The 20540-nt window shown below is 34.9% G+C and overlaps 1 protein-coding gene across 1 annotated transcript; it reads left to right on the top strand.

Annotated features, from left to right (window-relative positions):
* The first annotated feature begins 306 nt into the window (after positions 1-306).
* Positions 307-19404, top strand: Xbp1 (X box binding protein 1). Its single transcript, XM_089086611.1, has 4 exons — positions 307-673; positions 6480-6576; positions 15705-16053; positions 18312-19404. Exons 1-4 carry the CDS (start codon positions 402-404, stop codon positions 18422-18424), a joined length of 831 nt encoding a protein of 276 aa, XP_088942737.1. The 5' UTR covers positions 307-401; the 3' UTR covers positions 18425-19404.
* The last annotated feature ends 1136 nt before the right edge of the window (positions 19405-20540 follow it).

The raw sequence follows: 20540 nt of genomic DNA on the forward strand, positions 1-20540 counted from the left end.
CCTTCTGTGACAATGCGCTGACTAATCAGCTACAAGAGTTACGATAAGTAAATTAGAGTTCAAGAGTTAAACGGAGAGAGCAGCTGTGACTAAATAGGGTGAATTGAATTGACTGTGGGCTAGGTCAACTATTGTTGACGTTAAAGTCCAAGGTCTGAACGCAAGCAGTATCATCTAGCCTGTCACTACGAAGAAAAGTAAAGACGCAACCTAATATTCTTATGAAAAATACAAATATTTACATCATACTGATTGACCAATGAGATTCCTTCACCTCAGAATTAACCAATAGAATTTAAACACACCAGCAAATCAATTATGGCGTCAACCAGAAAAGTTTGTGTCTACTTAAATTCAGGATGCTTGTAGATTCAATTATTTGCTTACTAAATGTGTAAGAAATGGCTGCAAAAAGTTTGAGGATAATTAGACCTAAAATTGAGGTAGAACCTTATGATGTAACTTTACCTCTGAAATCAGTAGGATTTATCAAAATAGAAAAGGAGGAAAATGTCCCTTATCCTTCTGGCTTCGAAGAAGTAGTTTCTATGCCTTGTGGACCTACTTCTGACAGTGAAGATAGTGGAATATCAGATGAAATGGAATTTTATAAGCCAGCAAGGAAAAGACAGAGGTTGGAACACCTCTCAACTGAAGAGAAGGTTGCAAGGCGGTAAGGTTAAATGTTCTTATTGAGTAGCCACCACCAAGCAAAGCTAGTAAAACCCTACATGAAGGGCTTTTGGCAAAATTGGGGGAGTTTAAATTACTGACCTAAATGTCTTAGGTAGGCCTAGACTAGGTTTTTTGTTAACATGGGTTTCTGGGTAGGCCTACTAGTGACCAGCTCAGAAGGAAACACTTTAAAATTTTGAGGATTGCTTGATAAAATTTTAACGTAGTCCTGGCCCTACTTAGATCACTCCTCAAAGTACTTTGCTCTCCCCCCCTTTTATGGTCAAATATAGGCCATAGCCCAATTTATATAGCCTAGGCTATCTCCCTAGAATTTTCCAAACTATACCATAAATTGGACTTGCCAGCACTAGGATGATGACTCTGTTTTTCAAATTAGGCCTAATTTAACAAAAAAATAAGCTAGGCCTTTGTGTTTATTCATTGGGGAAAGACATTTCTTTAAATTAATTTAACAAAAAATGAGCTAGGCTGTGTTTGCCCATTAGTCAAGTACATTTCTTTAAATTAATTTAACAAAAAAATAAGCTAGGCCTATGTGTTTGCCCATTCTGAAGTACATGGAGGGATGATAAAGTAATATAAAGTGATAGGCCTAGGCTACATTTTATTTATAGGAGATAGCATTGATTTGAATTTTTTCCTCTGCTGTGGTTAAAAACTTCCTCTGCTGTATTTTTGTTTATTGATTTACTTTTTGTTGCTTCTCTAATGTGGGAAATGGATACACAGATGAGTTTTTGCATCTGTCTAACCATTTCTGATGAATTTTTGTATGATAATTATTGTTTAGCTTCTGTGTTTTATATCTTTTGAATTTTTTTCTAAGAAATCAGAACTTCACATTTTACAAGGTGACAAGTGTCCATGCAAAACATGGACACTATATCCTATACACCCAGATAAGAAAAGAATATTCAAATCAATCAGTTTCCTGTTTTCAACACAAAATTAACTCCCAACAATTTTTTAGTTATGTAATGTTCAAACTGTCATTACTTAGTTGCTTTTTGGCAAAAACAAAGTTGGGATCAGCATAAGTGCATCAAGATACATCTGATGTTTTCTAAAATGTTGCCATATTGGCTTTTCTTAATAAAAAAAAAGTTAAAATTGCAGCATGGGCGTAGGGAAGGGGGGGCAGGGGAGGGCAGCTGCCCCCCTAGAACTTCAAATTTACACAAGATATTAATGAGAACTTTTGTATGTTGGAATTTTTTGTTTGATGTTACCTGGTAGATGGTTAAAAAAGCTGGAAACAAACAGAAATTTCCAAATATTGTTTGCAGTATCAACATTTACGTTTCAATCTTCAATATTGATTTTTGGTCCAATATATAGATAAGAGACTGGCCCATGATTGTCTGATTTTGACTTGTTTAATTCTCTATGAGTTGATTCAAACAATAAGAAGTTGCTGAGCATGCCAAAGCAAAAGTAACTCATTCAATACCATCCTTGAAAAAGACAATTAGAAATACTCCACTATTTTTCCACCTCCTCAGTTAGCGCAAAGTCTCTTGCTCCAGTCTCCTTTCAAAAGTGGACCTTAAGTTCTTCAGTTGCTACTTTTTGATAATGATAACATTGTGAACAAAATTCCCTTTCTTGCTCTTCAGCTCAAAGAATGTAATCACCAGCCTTGATATTCTCAGTGTCAAATTAGAAGTTGCTGGTATTGGGCTCATCTTTGATGTCTATGCTGGAGTCTGAAGAGTTGTTGTATACAGGATCATCCATGTCAGAATCGTCACTCTAACTGTAACTCTTGTTGTGAGAGACATGCCTTTTGCTTTTTAGTTTTTTCACTTGTCTGACTTCTGTTCCAGGACTAGGGCTTTTTGGCAGATACAGCTTTTATCCTAGCAGTAATGCATTCTTTCATGGGGGTTTCAGTGAGCACTTCCAACTTTTTCATATTTTTTTCTGGTTGATTTTTTGTGTTGAGCCTTTTGGAAAGGGGTTTGCATGGATGATCTCTTTAACTAATCATCTGTTGACCTTTGCTTCTCATTTACAGACAGAATCTGTGCTGCGTCTGTTTCAGGGTTTATGTTAAAAGAGTTTAAATATTGCACAGGACTTGTGCTGAGCATAGAAATTTCTCTGGCAAGTGCTTCACTAGATTTGGTCGGAATTCTGTCAGAGACATACAACAAGAAGAACTGATAATCCTTGAAGACATCTTTAATTGTAGGGTAGACACCACTTACACTAAATCCACTGCTGATACTCTCAGCATTGAAAGCCTTTGAATATGCTTTCCCAAGCAACTGAACAATGTTTTACATATAGCTTTACATTCAAGGGCAGTCATAAAACTTGCGGCTTCCTGTTTGCAGTAGTCCTTAAAGTGCCCCATGACTGTCATGTCTAGAGGTTTTAGTTTGTGAGTTGTGTGGGGAAGGACAGTTAAAAGGACACCATTATTATTTTTAGCTAGATCAAGCAATTCAATGGTGTATTGGCTGGTCTAGTGCTCTAATTTCTGAGGTACAGGCGACTGTTTGGAGGGTTTGACTTGAGTGATAAAATGCTGCAAGTAAAGCAAAGAATGAGAGGCCTTTAGAAACTAGTCATTGTATATTTCACTAAAACTTGGCCTTTAACATTTTCCATGTTCTACTTTTCCTGCAACAGTATAATATAAGAGACCCACTATGCAACTTCCAATTTCCAGAAAACATAAACACCATAAAAGTGATTTGACACAAATCACATTATGGTTAGATAACAGCTTCTTCTAAGAATTCAAATCAAAAGTTTACGGTTGGGCAAAATTAAATATCAAAATTGGTGTAGGGGAGACCAGCCCATGTTTAGCCAAAGCAAACAGTTTCAATATAAAAACCTATGGGGCTTCTGGTGGATTTTAAAAGCTCTGACAGATAACAGTGTATGTTTTTAAAATGTCTGACCTTAATCAATACTTTTACCAAAAATTTCAGATTGGATCAGGTTTTAAGTTGATTAACTCTGGAATTTTGTTCAATTTTGTCTGAAAGCCCATGCCTAATTATAAATACTAGAAAACTCACGTTGTAAACTCACATTGTATTCTCTTATTATTTGCCCATTTTTGGCAATTTCCAAGACGAGCCATCTTCACCAGTTTGCTGTTAGTATTTTTTCATCCTGTGGGATAGCAAACTCACATGTTCGGCCACAATACCTGGGGTAAATTCAGCATACCATAAAAAGGTGTCCAAAAATGGGCTATGCTTGTGAAAGCTGTGTAAACAGCATATTTAAAGGTTGAAGGAAAGCTTAAAACCCTAAGCTGTGTTAATTCTGGTGTTGTATAATCCTGTCAGAACAGTAGGTGAACTGAAGTTCCATTTTCTTCTGTTAAATGTCATTCAAGATAAAATACTTAAAAGTAAAACAGAAGAGAAAAGAAAGAAAGGTGGCTGTGATCCAGAAGAAAATAAAACAGCAATTTTTTCTGTCTTATTCTACAAGAAGTCAGTTGGATTCTCTAGAAGTGCCATGGCTGTCCCTAGAGGAATGCTGCAAGACTACATAAAAAAAGTTGAGAAACTGAATATCCCTCTAAAACGTCTGGACCTAAGTTTCCTTACACCTTGTTACAACACATAATAGATATTTACAAAGGAACAAGAAAACAGACTAAAAACTTACTTGAAAACAATAGCTGATATGCTTTCAATTGTATTCCCCTAGAAGCGTGTAAATTTGCATACACTTATGCCATTATTAAGAGTATAACAGTACCAGATAACGGAACTGCAAAGGCAGTGGAGGCATTACAGGTAAAGATTGGTATGGTGGTTTTATGGATTGCCTTAAAACTATCAGCAAGAACTCCAGAAAGTACCAGCCTATTATGGACAACTGCTTTCAACCGTCACAGTGTAGGAGCTTTCTTTAACCACCTGGAGCAAGGCCTATTTAAACACATGTTCAGACCACAAGACATTTGAAATTTTGACAAATCAGGTCTGAAAACATCCACAAGCCTGCTAAAATCATTGCACAGGAAGGCCAGAATTAAGTAGGGAAGGTCACGTTGGTAGAAAGAGGTCAGTTGACCACGATTTGTGCTGGTGTTAATGCGTTGGGAACACAGTCCTTCCTCTACTTAAATCCCCACAGAAACAGTGTCCGGAAATTTTACTCAGGGGAGCCTTACCAGGAACCATCACGATCAGCTCAGTAAATACTTCTGGGTGGATGACTGCCTCTCATTCTTTGCTTTACTTGCAGAATTTTATCACTCAAGTCAAACCCTCCAAACAGTCGCCTGTACCTCTGAAATTAGAGCACTAGATCAGCCAATACACCATTTAATTGCTTGAACTAGCTAAAAATAATAGTATTGTCCTTTTAACTGTCCTTCCCCACACAACTCACAAACTACAACCTCTAGAAATGATAGTCATGGGGTGCTTTAAGGACTACTACAACCAGGAAGCCACAAGTTTTATTACTGCCCACAAATGTAAAGCTATATCAGTGAATACCATTACTGAGCTGCTGGGGAAAGCATATCCAAAGGCTTTCACTCCTGAGAACATAATCAGTGGAATCAGAGCAAGTGATGTCTACCCCACAATTAGAGATGTTTTCAAGGATTATCAGTTCTTCTTGTCATATGTGTCAGACAGAATGCCTACCACATCTAGTGAAGCACTTGCCAGAGAAGTTTCTATGCTCAGTGCAAGTCCTATGCGGCATTGATAATTCTTCTTTAACATACATCCCGAAACAGACACAGCATAGGTTCTGTCTCTGAAGGAGAAGCAAAGGTCAGCAGATGATTTGTTAAAGAGATTCTCCATGCAAACCCCTTTCCAAAAGGCTCAACACAAAAAATCAACAGGAAAAAAAATATGAAAAAGTCAGAAGTTCTCACTGAAACCCCCATGAAAGAATGCATTACTGCTAGGATAAAAGCTGTATCTGCCAAAAAGCCCTAGTCCTGGAATGGAAGTCAGACAAGTGAAAAAACTAAAAAGCAAAAGGCATGTCTCTCGCAACAAGAGTTACAGTTAGAGTGACGATTCTGATGTAGATGATCCTGTATACAACAACTCTTCAGACTCCAGCATAGACATCAAAGACAAGCCCCCAACCAGCAACTTCTAATTTGACGCTGGGAATATCAAGGCTGGTGATTACATTCTTTGAGCTGAAGAGCAAGAAAGGGAATTTTGTTCACAATGTTATCATTATCAAAAAGTAGCAACTGAAGAACTTAAGGTCCACTTTTGAAAGGAGACTGGAGCAAGAGACTTTGCGCTAACTGAGGAGGTGGAAAAATGGCAGAGTATTTCTAACTGTCTTTTTCAAGGATGGTATTTAATGTATTACTTTTGCTTTGGCATGCTCAGCAACTTCTTATCGTTTGGATTAACTTATAGAGAATTAAACAAGTCAAAATCAGCCGATCGTGGGCCAGTCTCTTATCTATATATTGGACCGAAAATCAATATTGAAGATCGAAACGTAAATGTTGATATCGCAAACGATATTTGGAATTTTCTGTTTGTTTCCAGCTTTTTTAACCATCTACCAGGTAACATCCAACAAAAAATTCCAACATACGAAAAGTTCTTGTTAATATCTAGCGTAAATTTTAAGTTCTAGGGGGGGGCAGCTGCCCTCCCCTACGCCCATGTAAACATGCTTGCAGCAAAGCTTTTAGCAAGGCTTAGAGAGCCATTCAACATAAAGGTAAAATAATGAGCAGAATCAACCAAAAATAATTATCCAGGTAACAAAAAAACTTTCTGACATTAACGATTTAATTTATATTGCAGTAAATTAAGGAATAGAGTTGCAGCCCAAACTGCTAGAGACAAGAAGAAAGCACAACTAGACCATCTGGAAATTGTTGTCAGAGGACTACAGCAGAAGGTAACCTAGGCATGTTTGTCATTCTTACATAATATACTTTAGTAATATGTCTAAATTACATTTATTCAACTTTTTGAATAATTTTTTAATTCTCATTTCTTTTATTTGGCTGAAATTTCTCTGTTCTGTAAGTTTATAAAATTAAAAAGTAGCCTACTGATAAACACCAGGGTAGTAAGTAAGCAGCTATGTGCATCCAGCAAACTGGATTAATAGTATCTGGTAGGATTTTCATAAAAAAAATTATCTCCAGTGCCCATTGCTGGCTCTCATCAACTTTATTGGCCTGTAGGGTGCAGTCATACTGGAAGCAACTCTAAACTTTATTAAATGTGATTTCTGAATGTGATGAAGTAGAAACGCTGTTACTGCATGTTTATTTCAAAAAAGGAACTATATAAAGATCACCAAAATGTTTTGTAAATACTGTTCTCTATTTCCATAAATAGATACATAGCAATGGATGCATACTGATTGTGAGTTTTTTGGGGGTAGGTGTATTAGATAATTTTTCCGACAGGTAGGAAAAAAGTACTTTTTGTACCTCAGTTTTTCAAATTTTGAGTTGTGAATTTTTTCAAAATTTATTTTATTGCCCTAGGCAATCATTTCCTATAGACTAGGTATATGATAGGTTTTTTGTTCATATGGACTAGAGTGCATGTTATGTTTGGGAACAACTACTGGGACCAAACAATTTTAAAAACTCTAGAATACATGTAAACTGCAGTTAAGGAAAACTTAAATGTTTCCTTAACTGTAGTAAACAATGTAGTAAAAATTACCTTTAATAAGCTAAACAATGGTAAAGAACTGTCATGTAGCAAAGATAACAAAGGTATAGTAGTTCTAGTGATATTTAATTGCTCATGTTAGCAGTTGTTAACTACTTCTTTCTTTATTTGCAATTAAACTCAAGGCTGTAGGCTTTATCTTGGAATTGTAGGTGAATTGTAATAGTTTGAAAAGTTTTTTTTTTAGCATTTGAAAGAAACATAAGATTATATGCGTCAATGTTAAAGTTCCATTAATCTGCTGGAAATTTTGTTTTTAAGCTTTGCTTTGAATTGTCTCTTTCTGTCTAATTTTCGAAAATGTATGCCAATCAGAATTTCATTGAAAACATGCACACTGGCTTAGATTTACCAAGATGAAATCTGTTATTTATTGTTTTGACTAATTCCGATTCTGAAGTCTAGCTAAACCTTTATAACGAGTAGGTCTAGACAACTGATTGAAATTTTTTTTTTTTTTTATTAGTTGTGTTGTCTTTTTGTTTCTTTTGAGCTCCTTTTTTGTTAGTGAAGTCATTTTGTCAATGGGCCTCAAACAACTAGTTTTTGAGAAACAAAAGTTTAAATCATTGTTTGTAAAACTATCAATTTTACATTTAATGGAGGGATGCCTAAAGCATGTTGTCCAGCAAGAAATGTGTAGTTAAAACTATTCCATGCACCCTGCTTTTACTATATTTAAAGAACATTCATCTTGTAAGTTAGAAAAACTTTAAATTTTACATTAATGTTTTTGTTAAAGAATTCAAGAAATTAAAAGTCCAACAAATCAGATTCTCAGAGCAAGATTCAAAACTACCAGCAAAACAAACAAGTTTATGAAACTGGATTGCAAATTACGAATATGAAACATCAAAACTTATAAACTTGTAATTCATGATTCAGAAACCAGGCAAATCTGAAATCTTGCCTTCCCGCATGCTTATCAAAATCATAATGTAGATTGTTAATGGAATGGTGTATTTTACAGTCCAGATTATGAATTTATTATCTGGTTTGTTTGTGGAAAAGATCTGAAGTCGCTGATATTCATAAATAAAAGATTATAATCACCTTGCTGGGTGATCAGACATATTCAGGCAATCTTTGATATGTGGCAAATGGATGATTGAATTGTTACAAGCCTTAAAAGCAAGTTAGACCTTCTGTCTAACTTACCAAATTCCCAGCTTCAAAACTGGGCATATGGCAAATTCTTTTAGGCCTCAGGATATCTTGTTTTTGAATAGGATGAGGATTTTGATCCCTCTACCTGCCCCAAACGATCTAATGGGCGTCCTTCATTCTGCTATATTTAGATTTGTGAACCTACTAAAAGTAAGAATTTACATATTGCATTTGACTGTAAAAATAGCTTGATTCTGTGTCTGTCACCAACTGATTATCCCACAACCCTTTGCTGGTAATTGACAAACTGCATCAATGCATTAGCGTACGTAATAGTATAATCGTTTGTATTATGACAAATGTCTCTTCGTTAGAATGTGCTAGAAACGAATGAAAAGGTAGGCCAATTACCATAAGTATGTAACCCCTCATCCATGAAATGTTTTTTTATTTAGTTTTGCATCCCCCCTCAACTTATCCCGAAAATTTCAAATAAATACCAATTTATTTTGTATCTATGCCATTTTGACAACCTGGACACACCGAAAATCTTTTGACTAGTTCAATAGTGATAGTAGTAGCTGTAGTAGCCCTGAAAGTTTCAACTGAATACCCTAAGCTGTTCCTGAGATATTGCTGATACACCCTTTTGACAACCTGTATGCACATAGTGTGTTTTGATTTAGTTCAACATCCCACTCAACATTTCCTTGAGGTTTCACCTTAGCCTTTTTCAAGACCCAGAATCAAACATGCCACCTTTCCAAATGACAAAGCCTGTATGTAAACATTGGGCAACGTGCATAACTTAAAGTCCTTACCTAAAGGGTTATGGCCATATGGGGGGCATTTCACCTCTGGACATACTGGAGGCATATTTATTGGACCTTTCAACCATTCTGAACAAAATGCCTGTTTAAAAATCAGATGTCTTTAAGAGAGGGCACTTAAGAGGGGTGCTGGAGGTGCGATAGTTGTCCTCCAATCCCTTTTGACTCTTAAAAAGGCATTTGAACTTACAATTTCCAATTGAATGAGCTGCCCCCCCCCCCCCGCCGAAATTGCTACAACAATTCCTTCCATATTAAGGAATTTGAAAAAAAATAATGCATATAGCCCACTTTGCTCTTTACTTAGGCAGTGCTAGTGTGCTGACTAGGATCTGTGTTTCTCTGTGACATCCATCATTTTGTGGCTCTTGAGAATCAGTTTGTACTTGTATTTCTCTATCTACCTTTACTTTGCAAGTTGATTTGTTTTTTTGTTGTATTTTTTCTTTAGCCACGTTTTCAGGCTCAGTGGGTTCGAACACAGGTTGTCCTCGTCTAGTTTCAAGTTTGTAGTTTTTCATCAAGTTTTGTCTAGTTTCAGTGGGTTTGAAGCTTTAACCCCATGTTTGATACACTAGATGCACAATGCTTAATGCGATAGATGAGAAAAACCCGTGTTTGAATCCGCCGATCCATGAACAAACCGTCTTTAAACACGGGTTGTTCGTGTCTAGTGTATTAAGCGTTGTGCATCAGTGCACCTAGTCATCAAACATGGGGTTGAAGCTTCGAACCCACTGAAACTAGACAAAAAACTAGAAACTTGAAACTAGACGAGAACAACCCGTGTTTGAACCCGCTAAGCCTGAAAACGCGGCTTTTGTGAATAGATACTTAAAGTTAAAAGATGTTAATTATTTTTGTAATCCGACTGTCATAAACGACGTCATGCCCTCATATGTTGCTATTAAGGGAAAAAAGGAGAAGAGCAATGTTAGCTAAATTAAAAGATTTTTCTGGTTATAATCTGGATTGCAAACTGATAATCTAGATTTTTCAAGTTGGCGTTCCATTGGTTTATCTAGACTGAAAAAGCGTTTTTTAAGTAACAATCAAGATTGCTTTAAACGTCATAAAAGACTATCACTGTCATAAACGACGTCATGCCCTCATATATTGTTATTATGGGAAAAAAGGAGAAAAGCAATGTTAGCTAAATTAAAAGAATTTTCTGGCTATAATCTGGATTGCAAACTGATAATCTAGATTGTGAAATTCGGCGTTCCATTGGTTTATCTAGACTAAAAAGCGGTGTTTTAGTAACAATCAAGATTGCTTTAAACGTCATAAAAGCCTATCACTGTCATAAACGACGTCATGCCCTCATATGTTGCTATTAAGGGAAAAAAGGAGAAAAGCAATGTTAGCTAAATTAAAAGATTTTTCTGGCTATAATCTGGATTGCAAACTGATAATCTAGATTGTGCAATTCGGCGTTCCTTTGGTTTATCTAGACTGAAAAAGCGGTGTTTAAGTAACAATCAAGATTGCTTTAAACGTCATAAAAGCCTATCACTGTCATAAACGACGTCATGCCCTCAAATATTGCTATTAAGGGAAAAAAGGAGAAAAGCAATGTTAGCTAAATTAAAAGATTTTTCTGGCTATATTCTGGATTGCAAACTGATAATCTAGATTTTGCAATTTGGCGTTCCGTTGGTTTATCTAGACTGAAAAAGCGGTGTTTCAGTAAAAATCAAGATTGCTTTAAACGTCATAAAAGACAATCACTGTCATAAACGACGTCATGCCCTCATATATTGCTTTTAAGTGAAAAAAGGAGAAAAGCAATGTTAGATAAATTAAAAGATTTTTCTTGCTATAATCTGGATTGCAAACTGATAATATAGATTGTGCAATTCGGAGTTCCGTTGGTTTATCTAGACTGAAAAAGTGGTGTTTCAGTAACAATCAAGATTGCTTTAAACGTCATAAAAGACTATCACTGTCATAAACGACGTCATGCCCTCATATGTTGCTATTAAGGGAAAAAAGGAGAAAAGAAATGTTAGCTAAATTAAAAGATTTTTCTGGCTATAATCTGGATTGCAAACTGATAATCTAGATTGTGCAATTCGGCGTTCCATTGGTTTATCTAGACTGAAAAAGCGGTGTTTCAGTAACAATCAAGATTGCTTTAAACGTCATAAAAGCCTATCACTGTCATAAACGACGTCATGCCCTCATATATTGCTATTAAGGGAAAAAAGGAGAAAAGCACTGTTAGCTAAATTAAAAGATTTTTCTGGCTATATTCTGGATTGCAAACTGATAATCTAGATTGTGAAATTCGGCGTTCCGTTGGTTTATCTAGACTAAAAAGCGGTGTTTCAGTAACAATCAAGATTGCTTTAAACGTCATAAAAGCCTATCACTGTCATAAACGACGTCATGCCCTCATATGTTGCTATTCAGGGAAAAAAGGAGAAAAGCAATGTTAGCAAAATTAAAAGAATATTCTGGCTATATTCTGGATTGCAAACTGATAATCTAGATTGTGAAATTCGGCGTTCCTTTGGTTTATCTAGACTAAAAAGCGGTGTTTAAGTAACAATCAAGATTGCTTTAAACGTCATAAAAGACTATCACTGTCAAAAACGACGTCATGCCCTCATATATTGCTATTAAGGGAAAAAAGGAGAAAAGCAATGTTAGCTAAATTAAAAGATTTTTCTGGCTATATTCTGGATTGCAAACTGATAATCTAGATTTTGCAATTTGACGTTCCGTTGGTTTATCTAGACTGAAAAAGCGGTGTTTCAGTAACAATCAAGATTGATTTAAACGTCATAAAAGCCTATCACTGTCATAAACGACGTCATGCCCTCATATGTTGCTATTAAGGGAAAAAAGGAGAAAAGCAATGTTAGCTAAATTAAAAGAATTTTCTGGCTATAATCTGGATTGCAAACTGATAATCTAGATTGTGAAATTCGGCGTTCCATTGGTTTATCTAGACTAAAAAGCGGTGTTTAATTAACAATCAAGATTGCTTTAAACGTCATAAAAGACTATCACTGTCATAAACGACGTCATGCCCTCATATATTGCTATTAAGGGAAAAAAGGAGAAAAGCAATGTTAGCTAAATTAAAAGATTTTTCTGGCTATATTCTGGATTGCAAACTGATAATCTAGATTGTGAAATTCGGCGTTCCGTTGGTTTATCTAGACTGAAAAAGCGGTGTTTCAGTAACAATCAAGATTGCTTTAAACGTCATAAAATACTATCACTTTCATACACGACGTCATTCCCTCAAATATTTTTATTAAGGGAAAAAAGGAGAAAAGCAATGTTAGATAAATTAAAAGATTTTTCTTGATATATTCTGTATTGCAAACTGATAATCTAGATATTGCAATTCGGAGTTCCATTGGTTTATCTAGACTAAAAAGTGGTGTTTAAGTAACAATCAAGATTGCTTTAAACGTCATAAAAGCATATCACTGTCATAACCGACGTCATGCCCGAAGATGATGCTTTTAAGGGAAAAATTGAGAAAAGTAATGTTAGCTAAATTAAAAGAATTTTCTGGCTATAATCTGGATTGCAATCTGATAATCTAGATTGTGAAATTCGACGTTCCAGTGGTTTATCTAGACTAAAAAGCGGTGTTTAAGTAACAATCAAGATTTCTTTAAACGTCATAAAAGCCTATCACTGTCATAAACGACGTCATGCCCTCATATATTGCTATTAAGGGAAAAAAGGAGAAAAGCAATGTTAGCTAAATTAAAAGATTTTTCTGGCTATATTCTGGATTGCAAACTGATAATCTAGATTGTGCAATTCGGCGTTCCGTTGGTTTATCTAGACTGAAAAAGCGGTGTTTCAGTAACAATCAAGATTGCTTTAAACGTCATAAAAGCCTATCACTGTCATAAACGACGTCATGCCCTCATATATTGCTATTAAGGGAAAAAAGGAGAAAAGTAATGTTAGCTAAATTAAAAGATTTTTCTGGCTATAATCTGGATTGCAAACTGATAATCTAGATTGTGCAATTCGGCGTTCCTTTGGTTTATCTAGACTGAAAAAGTGGTGTTTAAGTAACAATCAAGATTGCTTTAAACGTCATAAAAGCCTATCACTGTCATAAACGACGTCATGCCCTAATATAGTGCTATTAAGGGAAAAAAGGAGAAAAGCAATGTTAGATAAATTAAAAGATATTTCTGGCTATATTCTGGAATGCAAACTGATAATCTAGATTTTGCAATTTGGCGTTCCATTGGTTTATCTAGACTGAAAAAGTGGTGTTTCAGTAACAATCAAGATTGCTTTAAACGTCATAACAGCCTATCACTGTCATAAACGACGTCATTCCCTCATATGTTGCTATTAAGGGAAAAAAGGAGAAAAGCACTGTTAGATAAATTAAAAGAATTTTCTGGCTATAATCTGTATTGCAAACTGATAATCTAGATTGTGCAATTCGGCGTTCAGTTGTTTTATCTAGACTGAAAAAGCGGTGTGTTATTAACAATCAAGATTGATTTAAACGTCATACAAGCATATCACTGTCATAACCGACGTCATGCCCTAATATGGTTATTTTAAGGGAAAAAAGGAGAAAAGAACTGTTAGATAAATAAAAAGATTTTTCTGGCTATAATCTGGATTGCAAACTGATAATATAGATTGTGAAATTCGGCGTTCCATTGGTTTATCTAGACTGAAAAAGCGGTGATTAAGTAACAAACAAGATTGCTTTAAACGTCATAAAAGCCTATCACTGTCATAAACGACGTCATGCCCTCAGATATTGATATTCAGTGAAAAAAGGAAAAAAGCACTGTTAGCAAAATTAAAAGAATTTTCTGGCTATAATATGTATTGCAAACTGATAATCTATATTTTGCAATTCGGCGTTCGGGTGGTTTATCTAGACTGAAAAAGAGGTGTATCAGTAACAATCAACATAGCTTTAAACGTCATAAAAGCCTATCACTGTCATAAACGACGTCATGCCCTCATATATTGTTATTAAGGGACAAAATGAAACAAGCAGGGTTAGATAAATTAAAAGATTTTTCTGGCTATATTCTGTATTGCAAACTTATAATATCGATTGTGCAATACGGCGTTCATTTGTTTAATATATACTTAAAAAGATGTGTTTAAGTAAAAAACAAGATTGATGTAAACCTCATACAAGACTATCACTGTCATAAACGACGTCATGCCCTCATATATTGTTATTAAGGGAAAAAAGGAGAAAAGCAATGTTAGCTAAATTAAAAGATTTTTCTGGCTATATTCTGGATTGCAAACTGATAATCTAGATTGTGCAATTCGGCGTTCCGTTGGTTTATCTAGACTGAAAAAGCGGTGTTTCAGTAACAATCAAGATTGCTTTAAACTTCATAAAAGACTATCACTGTCATAAACGACGTCATGCCCTCATATATTGATATTAAGTGAAAAAATGAGAAAAGCACTGTTAGATAAATTAAAAGATTTTTCTGGCTATATTCTGGATTGCAAACTGATAATCTAGATTGTGCAATTCGGCGTTCCGTTGGTTTATCTAGACTGAAAAAGCGGTGTTTCAGTAACAATAAAGATTGCTTTAAACGTCATAAAAGACGATCACTGTCATACACGACGTCATGCCCTAATATATTGCTTTTAAGGGACAAAATGAGAAAAGAAATGTGATATAAAATAAAAGAATTTTCTGGATATAATATGGATTTAAATCTGATAATCTAGATTTTTCAATTCGACGTTCCGTTGGTTTATCTATAATGAAAAAGAGGTGTTTCAGGAACAATCAATATTGATTAAAACGTCATAAATGCGTATAACTGTCATAAACGACGTCATGCCCTCATATGTTGCTATTAAGGGAAAAAAGGAGAAAAGCAATGTTAGCTAAATTAAAAGAATTTTCTGGCTATAATCTGGATTGCAAACTGATAATCTAGATTGTGAAATTCGGCGTTCCATTGGTTTATCTAGACTAAAAAGCGGTGTTTTAGTAACAATCAAGATTGCTTTAAACGTCATAAAAGCCTATCACTGTCATAACCGACGTCATGCCCTCATATATTGCTATTAAGGGAAAAAAGGAGAAAAGCAATGTTAGCTAAATTAAAAGAATTTTCTGGCTATAATCTGGATTGCAAACTGATAATCTAGATTGTGCAATTCGGCGTTCCATTGGTTTATCTAGACTGAAAAAGCGGTGTTTTAGTAACAATCAAGATTGCTTTTCAACCATCGTGGTTGTAGTTTTGACAACTATTTTTCAAAGCAAGATTAAGGTTTCAGGATTTGTTAGTACTGAACACGAGAATTTCTTTTTCCCAGTGGCAATTTCCACCTATTTTGATTGCTGTTGGAAATACCCTGAAAGTAAAATTATAAAAGGTGTATCACACGTATTTTATAGAATGAAATGCTACAGAAAGAGAATAAACGGCTTTGGGAAGCAAACAAGCAACTAATGGACGAGAACAATCATTTGATGCAAACAAATGACAAGCTTGTGAGGATCGAGGAGTCCTTCTGCCCCAAATTTATCAAGTATAGCTCTCCAAAGACTTCATCTTTTGAGTCAGCAGCGCTCATTAATGACCTTCTGCCGAAAGGACAGGACGAAGTCAATGGGGACACTTTGCTGAGCATTCGTATACTGCATTGCCTCCTAGCAATCTTTTGCATTGCAGGGAAAGTAGTAGTTCAGAAGTCACAGACGGAAGCCAGGAAAGTGGAAATGTCACTCCGCGATCCAATGACAGGTATCTATTTTTCAAGTAGATTTTTTGCAGTATCGTCAGCTTTTTTGACTGTCAAATGGGTAACAGGAGGGGGGGACAGTTGGAAAAAGATCTAAAAGCCAAAAATGTCCCATTTTAATGTAATTACTTTAAAATATGTAGACATAGTGTTCACCTATATTTTCCAAGCTTTGAAGGGTCGATAATAATAGCGCGACGCAAATTAAATGCTTAATTGTGCTGTGCTACAAATGATATGCACGTGGAAACATTCTCGTTTTTTTCCCATTGTCATTTAAGACTATGTCCTATGTGATGTGTATTTTGCCAGAACTGATACTTATGCACTCAAAATCAACGCACTAGATCGATTGCTTTAATTGGTTTTCCTGTTTTGTTTTTTGGGTGGGCTCTAAGGACCTTTAGTATTACACGATGTGTATCCAAAATGTTTTATTTCTATCTTTCTCACTTGCAGAAGTAGTGGGAAACTCAACTTTTGATAGTAACTTAGTTTTTACTTTGTTTGTACAGTGCTTAAACAAACCTTTTTTGTACTTTTTTTTAGAATTCTATGCTAAAAAGTACTAAACTTTTTTATGTTTGTAACAAACTGTTTACCAATTGAAGTCGAAAAGGCTACTACTCATTCTTCAAGTTTTTCACTCTTCTGTAAAGCTTTTAGCATAATGCGTTTTGAGCTACTGCTGGTGATATCCCAAACATTAAATGAATTAGAAAAGTTTTTTAAAATTTAAATCTAAATAAAGAGGGCCATTGTTAAGCCCCACACTGGTCAAACACACATATTCCCCTCCTTGGTCTTGGTAATCTGGAGTTGAATGCAGTTGTGTTGTTGATTCTTGTTTGCCTGTTTGGTTGAGGTTTTTCTGAAATTTTGGTTATAAATCTTTTTCGTTTTTCTTTGCATGTGTTCCAAACAGCTAAAATGTTACTTTGTTTTTCTTAAGAATTTATTTTGTTCAAATTTTCGAGTCTTTTCTTTAAGTGCTGCCAAGTAAATATAAAGCTTAGTGGAAACCACAAGCATTTATATAATGCAAAGCTAAGGACTTTATAAATGTAAAGGTTTTGAAGCTACAAAATGACCATATTTCAAAACGAACGTACTTTATGCTAGTATTTGACCTAACACTTTACTTTATGCTAATGCTTATTCTAAGTGGTTCACATGCTGACTTGCGGAATTTTGAGAGTTTTAGTCTATAAAACTGAATGTTTGTAATGGCAAATAGAGGAAATGCTTGATCGAAAGGTAAAAACTCATTGAATCTTGCTTGAATTTCTTAATAATAATTTGTTATCGTAATGGCAAATAGAGGAAATGCTTGATCGAAAGGTAAAAACTCATTGAATCTTGCTTGAATTTCTTAATAATAATTTGTTATCGTAATGGCAAATAGAGGAAATGCTTGATCGAAAGGTAAAAACTCATTGAATCTTGCTTGAATTTCTTAATAATAATTAAAACTACCACCTTTTTTTTCCTTTATCATCCATCCTCCTCCAATGTAAAAATTTTTCAGTAAAACCCTGCTTTTTTCTTATGTGCATGAAAAGGGTTAGCTTATTGTTTACACACACGGGCGCCCTTCAAACAGTAAAACAAAACACCATGTCTGCTTAGCCTACAAAGCAGTTTGGTATGTGATAGGTATGCTTAAAAGTAAGAGTATAATTATTTGAAAAATGTTACTACTCAACCCTCCACCGCAGACCCAAACATAAATCTGAAGGTAAATTTGGAAGTATGTTCAGAGGTACAGGTAGGAGGACAGGAACCTAGGCACTAAGTCGTGTGCATCTTTGACAAAAATGGTGGAACCTCTTATTCTCAACTCCCTCTCCCATCTGTTGTTGAAGAGTAACCTTTCATTTTCTAATGGGCAAGTAACAGTCAATGTGGTAGCACAGAACCGGATTTTCAGTTCTGGATTCCATCCTTTTTGGCGCCCTTTGTAAATTATGCTTTTGATGTCATTTTGGGAAAGCTGCTGGGACTTCCATCATGATCTCTTTTTTTTTGTAAGTTTATTTGTCTTTTGGCTTTTAAGTGTCTTGCCTTTGTTTCTTAATACCCCTCCCCTCGTCTCTATTTTTTCCTTCCTCACACTCCTTGAGTGTTTTATCTATGTTTTACTTGACCCCTCGCAAGTTAGTTTTGGGATGTCTCAAACTCCTGAAGAATTCTGGAGAATTAGTGATCTGGAACTGCCGTTCCAAATGACATTTTAGATTGTAAGCCAATTATATTCTAGGTTATCGCCTTTTCCTGATGATGTCTGTGACAGTTTATTACAATGGCTTATGCAGAGCGTTGAAGAATCGACGGAAACCACCGGATGCGTCGATGTTTCCACAGAAGAAATAGACGAATCACCTGATTTTCTTGATTTCCTTGCAGAAAAACCGAACGTAGATATTCATGGCCCAGTTATTCATCATTCGGATATTGACGATTCACCTTTTATTAATGGGAATATTCTTATGAATGGGAATCCTATAAGAGTGCATAGTACTGACTATAATAATTCAATTCCAGATAACATACATTGTGATGCACTAAAAGAAAATATGGATATTTTTGAGTTTTTGGCTTAATGTGTGCTTTGCGTTTTATTTTATCTCTGTTATTGGAAGTAAAAGCGTTTTGTTTAAAAATTCGCATCAATATATGTGCAAACTGGGCAGATTAACATGGGAATATCTAGCTATTACAAGGGTCATTTTTTAGCTATTTGTAGAATGTCGATAAATGTTAGTTGCGTGGATCGGGAAGGGATAAATTCCTGCAAGAACCACTCAGATGTCAATTTGACCAATTCCCTAAAATAAACAGCAGAAAAATCAGAGAAGATTCGTTGTTCGTCTTTTTTTAGTGGCTATCCTTATTTTTAGAGTGTGTCCTCCTGGAAACTATAAAGTTAAGTAAATCAAGGGCTTTGATGCTAGAACTCCATACATTGTAAAAGGTGTGCTTTGTCAGATTGCCTTCAGAATGCGCCATTTTTTACATTGGCAAAGTTGTATATACTTTGGTTTTTGAGTGAATTAAGGAAACCTGAATTCAGGATAGGACGTGGAATTTGTTTTAATATTAACTCAGCTTTAGTTTTATCCAAAATGACATTGTTGATGATTTGCCAGCGAATTCAGACATTTATTTCCAATTAGCAAAATTATAAGATCGTTGACGATTTCCTTCTGTGAAGTGGCTTCCAAGACAGTGTTTGCGACCCAGCAAGTAATATCAAGCTAATGGATATAAAGAATATTTTTCAAGTTTAGGATAGTATTTTTACTACATTGAATGGAGTTTGTTTTAAGCTGAAGATTAAAATGTTTTAGGTAGTACTATCGTCCCTTTAAAAACAGATTCTTTTTTGTGCTTTTTATCTGAAAGTAGCTTTCTACTGGTGGAGCACGGAGTTAGTTTCTGATTAGGAATTTCCGAATAAGGAAAAAGTGCAAGTTGACGCCAGGGCTAGGGACTAATTACGTCTGGCAGCTGTCGAGTTGTTTTATTGCCAAAAATTTTTTTTTTTTTACTGAATGTAACTTTTTTTTATTATAACTTCACATATTTTGCTTAAACTAAAATGATTAGTTTTTGGTATTAATTCGGCAAATAATCTTTGCGAAAACCGTATATTGCTCCTGTCTGAACCTTCAGTGGCATTGAAGCTTTTACTATTAAAGCGAATCGCCAAAATATCGTAAGAAGAAAAAAATATGTCATATTCGAAATATCAATTCCGATCAGGATTCACCATAGTAAGTACCAATTAATCCAGTTCAGTCATTCATTAATTCAAGGGAGTGAAGAGTTTGACTAATATAGTTTAGTGAGTTTGATTGATTTAGCACTGCTAAACATACATTAGGATATTCAACAATATCTGGAATAAGTATTTGATTTTCAGTCTAAGAAGTCACAAAAAAGTTTTAATTTTGTAGATAGAACTATGAGTAATATACATGAAATTCTAAAATAAGTTTTTCACAGAGTTGTTGGATTCGTTTTTCTATAACACAGGTTAAACTGTTTTTAGAATATGCCATTACATTAATTTATATTACCTACTTTGATGTTCTTATAGTACTATATTTGGGTAATTTTGGGTCCACTTCTTTGTATTAATAAATAGCATTGAAATAAGCGGGCCACATAAAACAAAAGCAAAAATACAGGATAATTCCAAGTTTTATTATATATAATTGTAAATCTAATATCATTTTGTAACATGAATCTTATGATATTTCAAAATTTGACGAATTTACATATAAAATAAACCTACAATACACACTTAATCCTGTAATAAAAAAAATCAATGTTTTGGCTCTGTATTACACAGACTTGATACGAAAATTGTAGTCGTCTATGTTTTTCTATATTAAATTCCTTTATCACTTTATCATGGTCAATTTGTACTTCTCTTTCAATTGCCAATAGTGCAATCTTTCTTGCCCCGTGGTGTTGCGGCAGT

The sequence above is a fragment of the Artemia sp. Qi Xiang Cuo genome, chromosome 3, assembly GCF_049724085.1.
Source record: "Artemia sp. Qi Xiang Cuo chromosome 3, ASM4972408v1, whole genome shotgun sequence".
NCBI lineage: Eukaryota > Metazoa > Arthropoda > Branchiopoda > Anostraca > Artemiidae > Artemia > Artemia sp. Qi Xiang Cuo.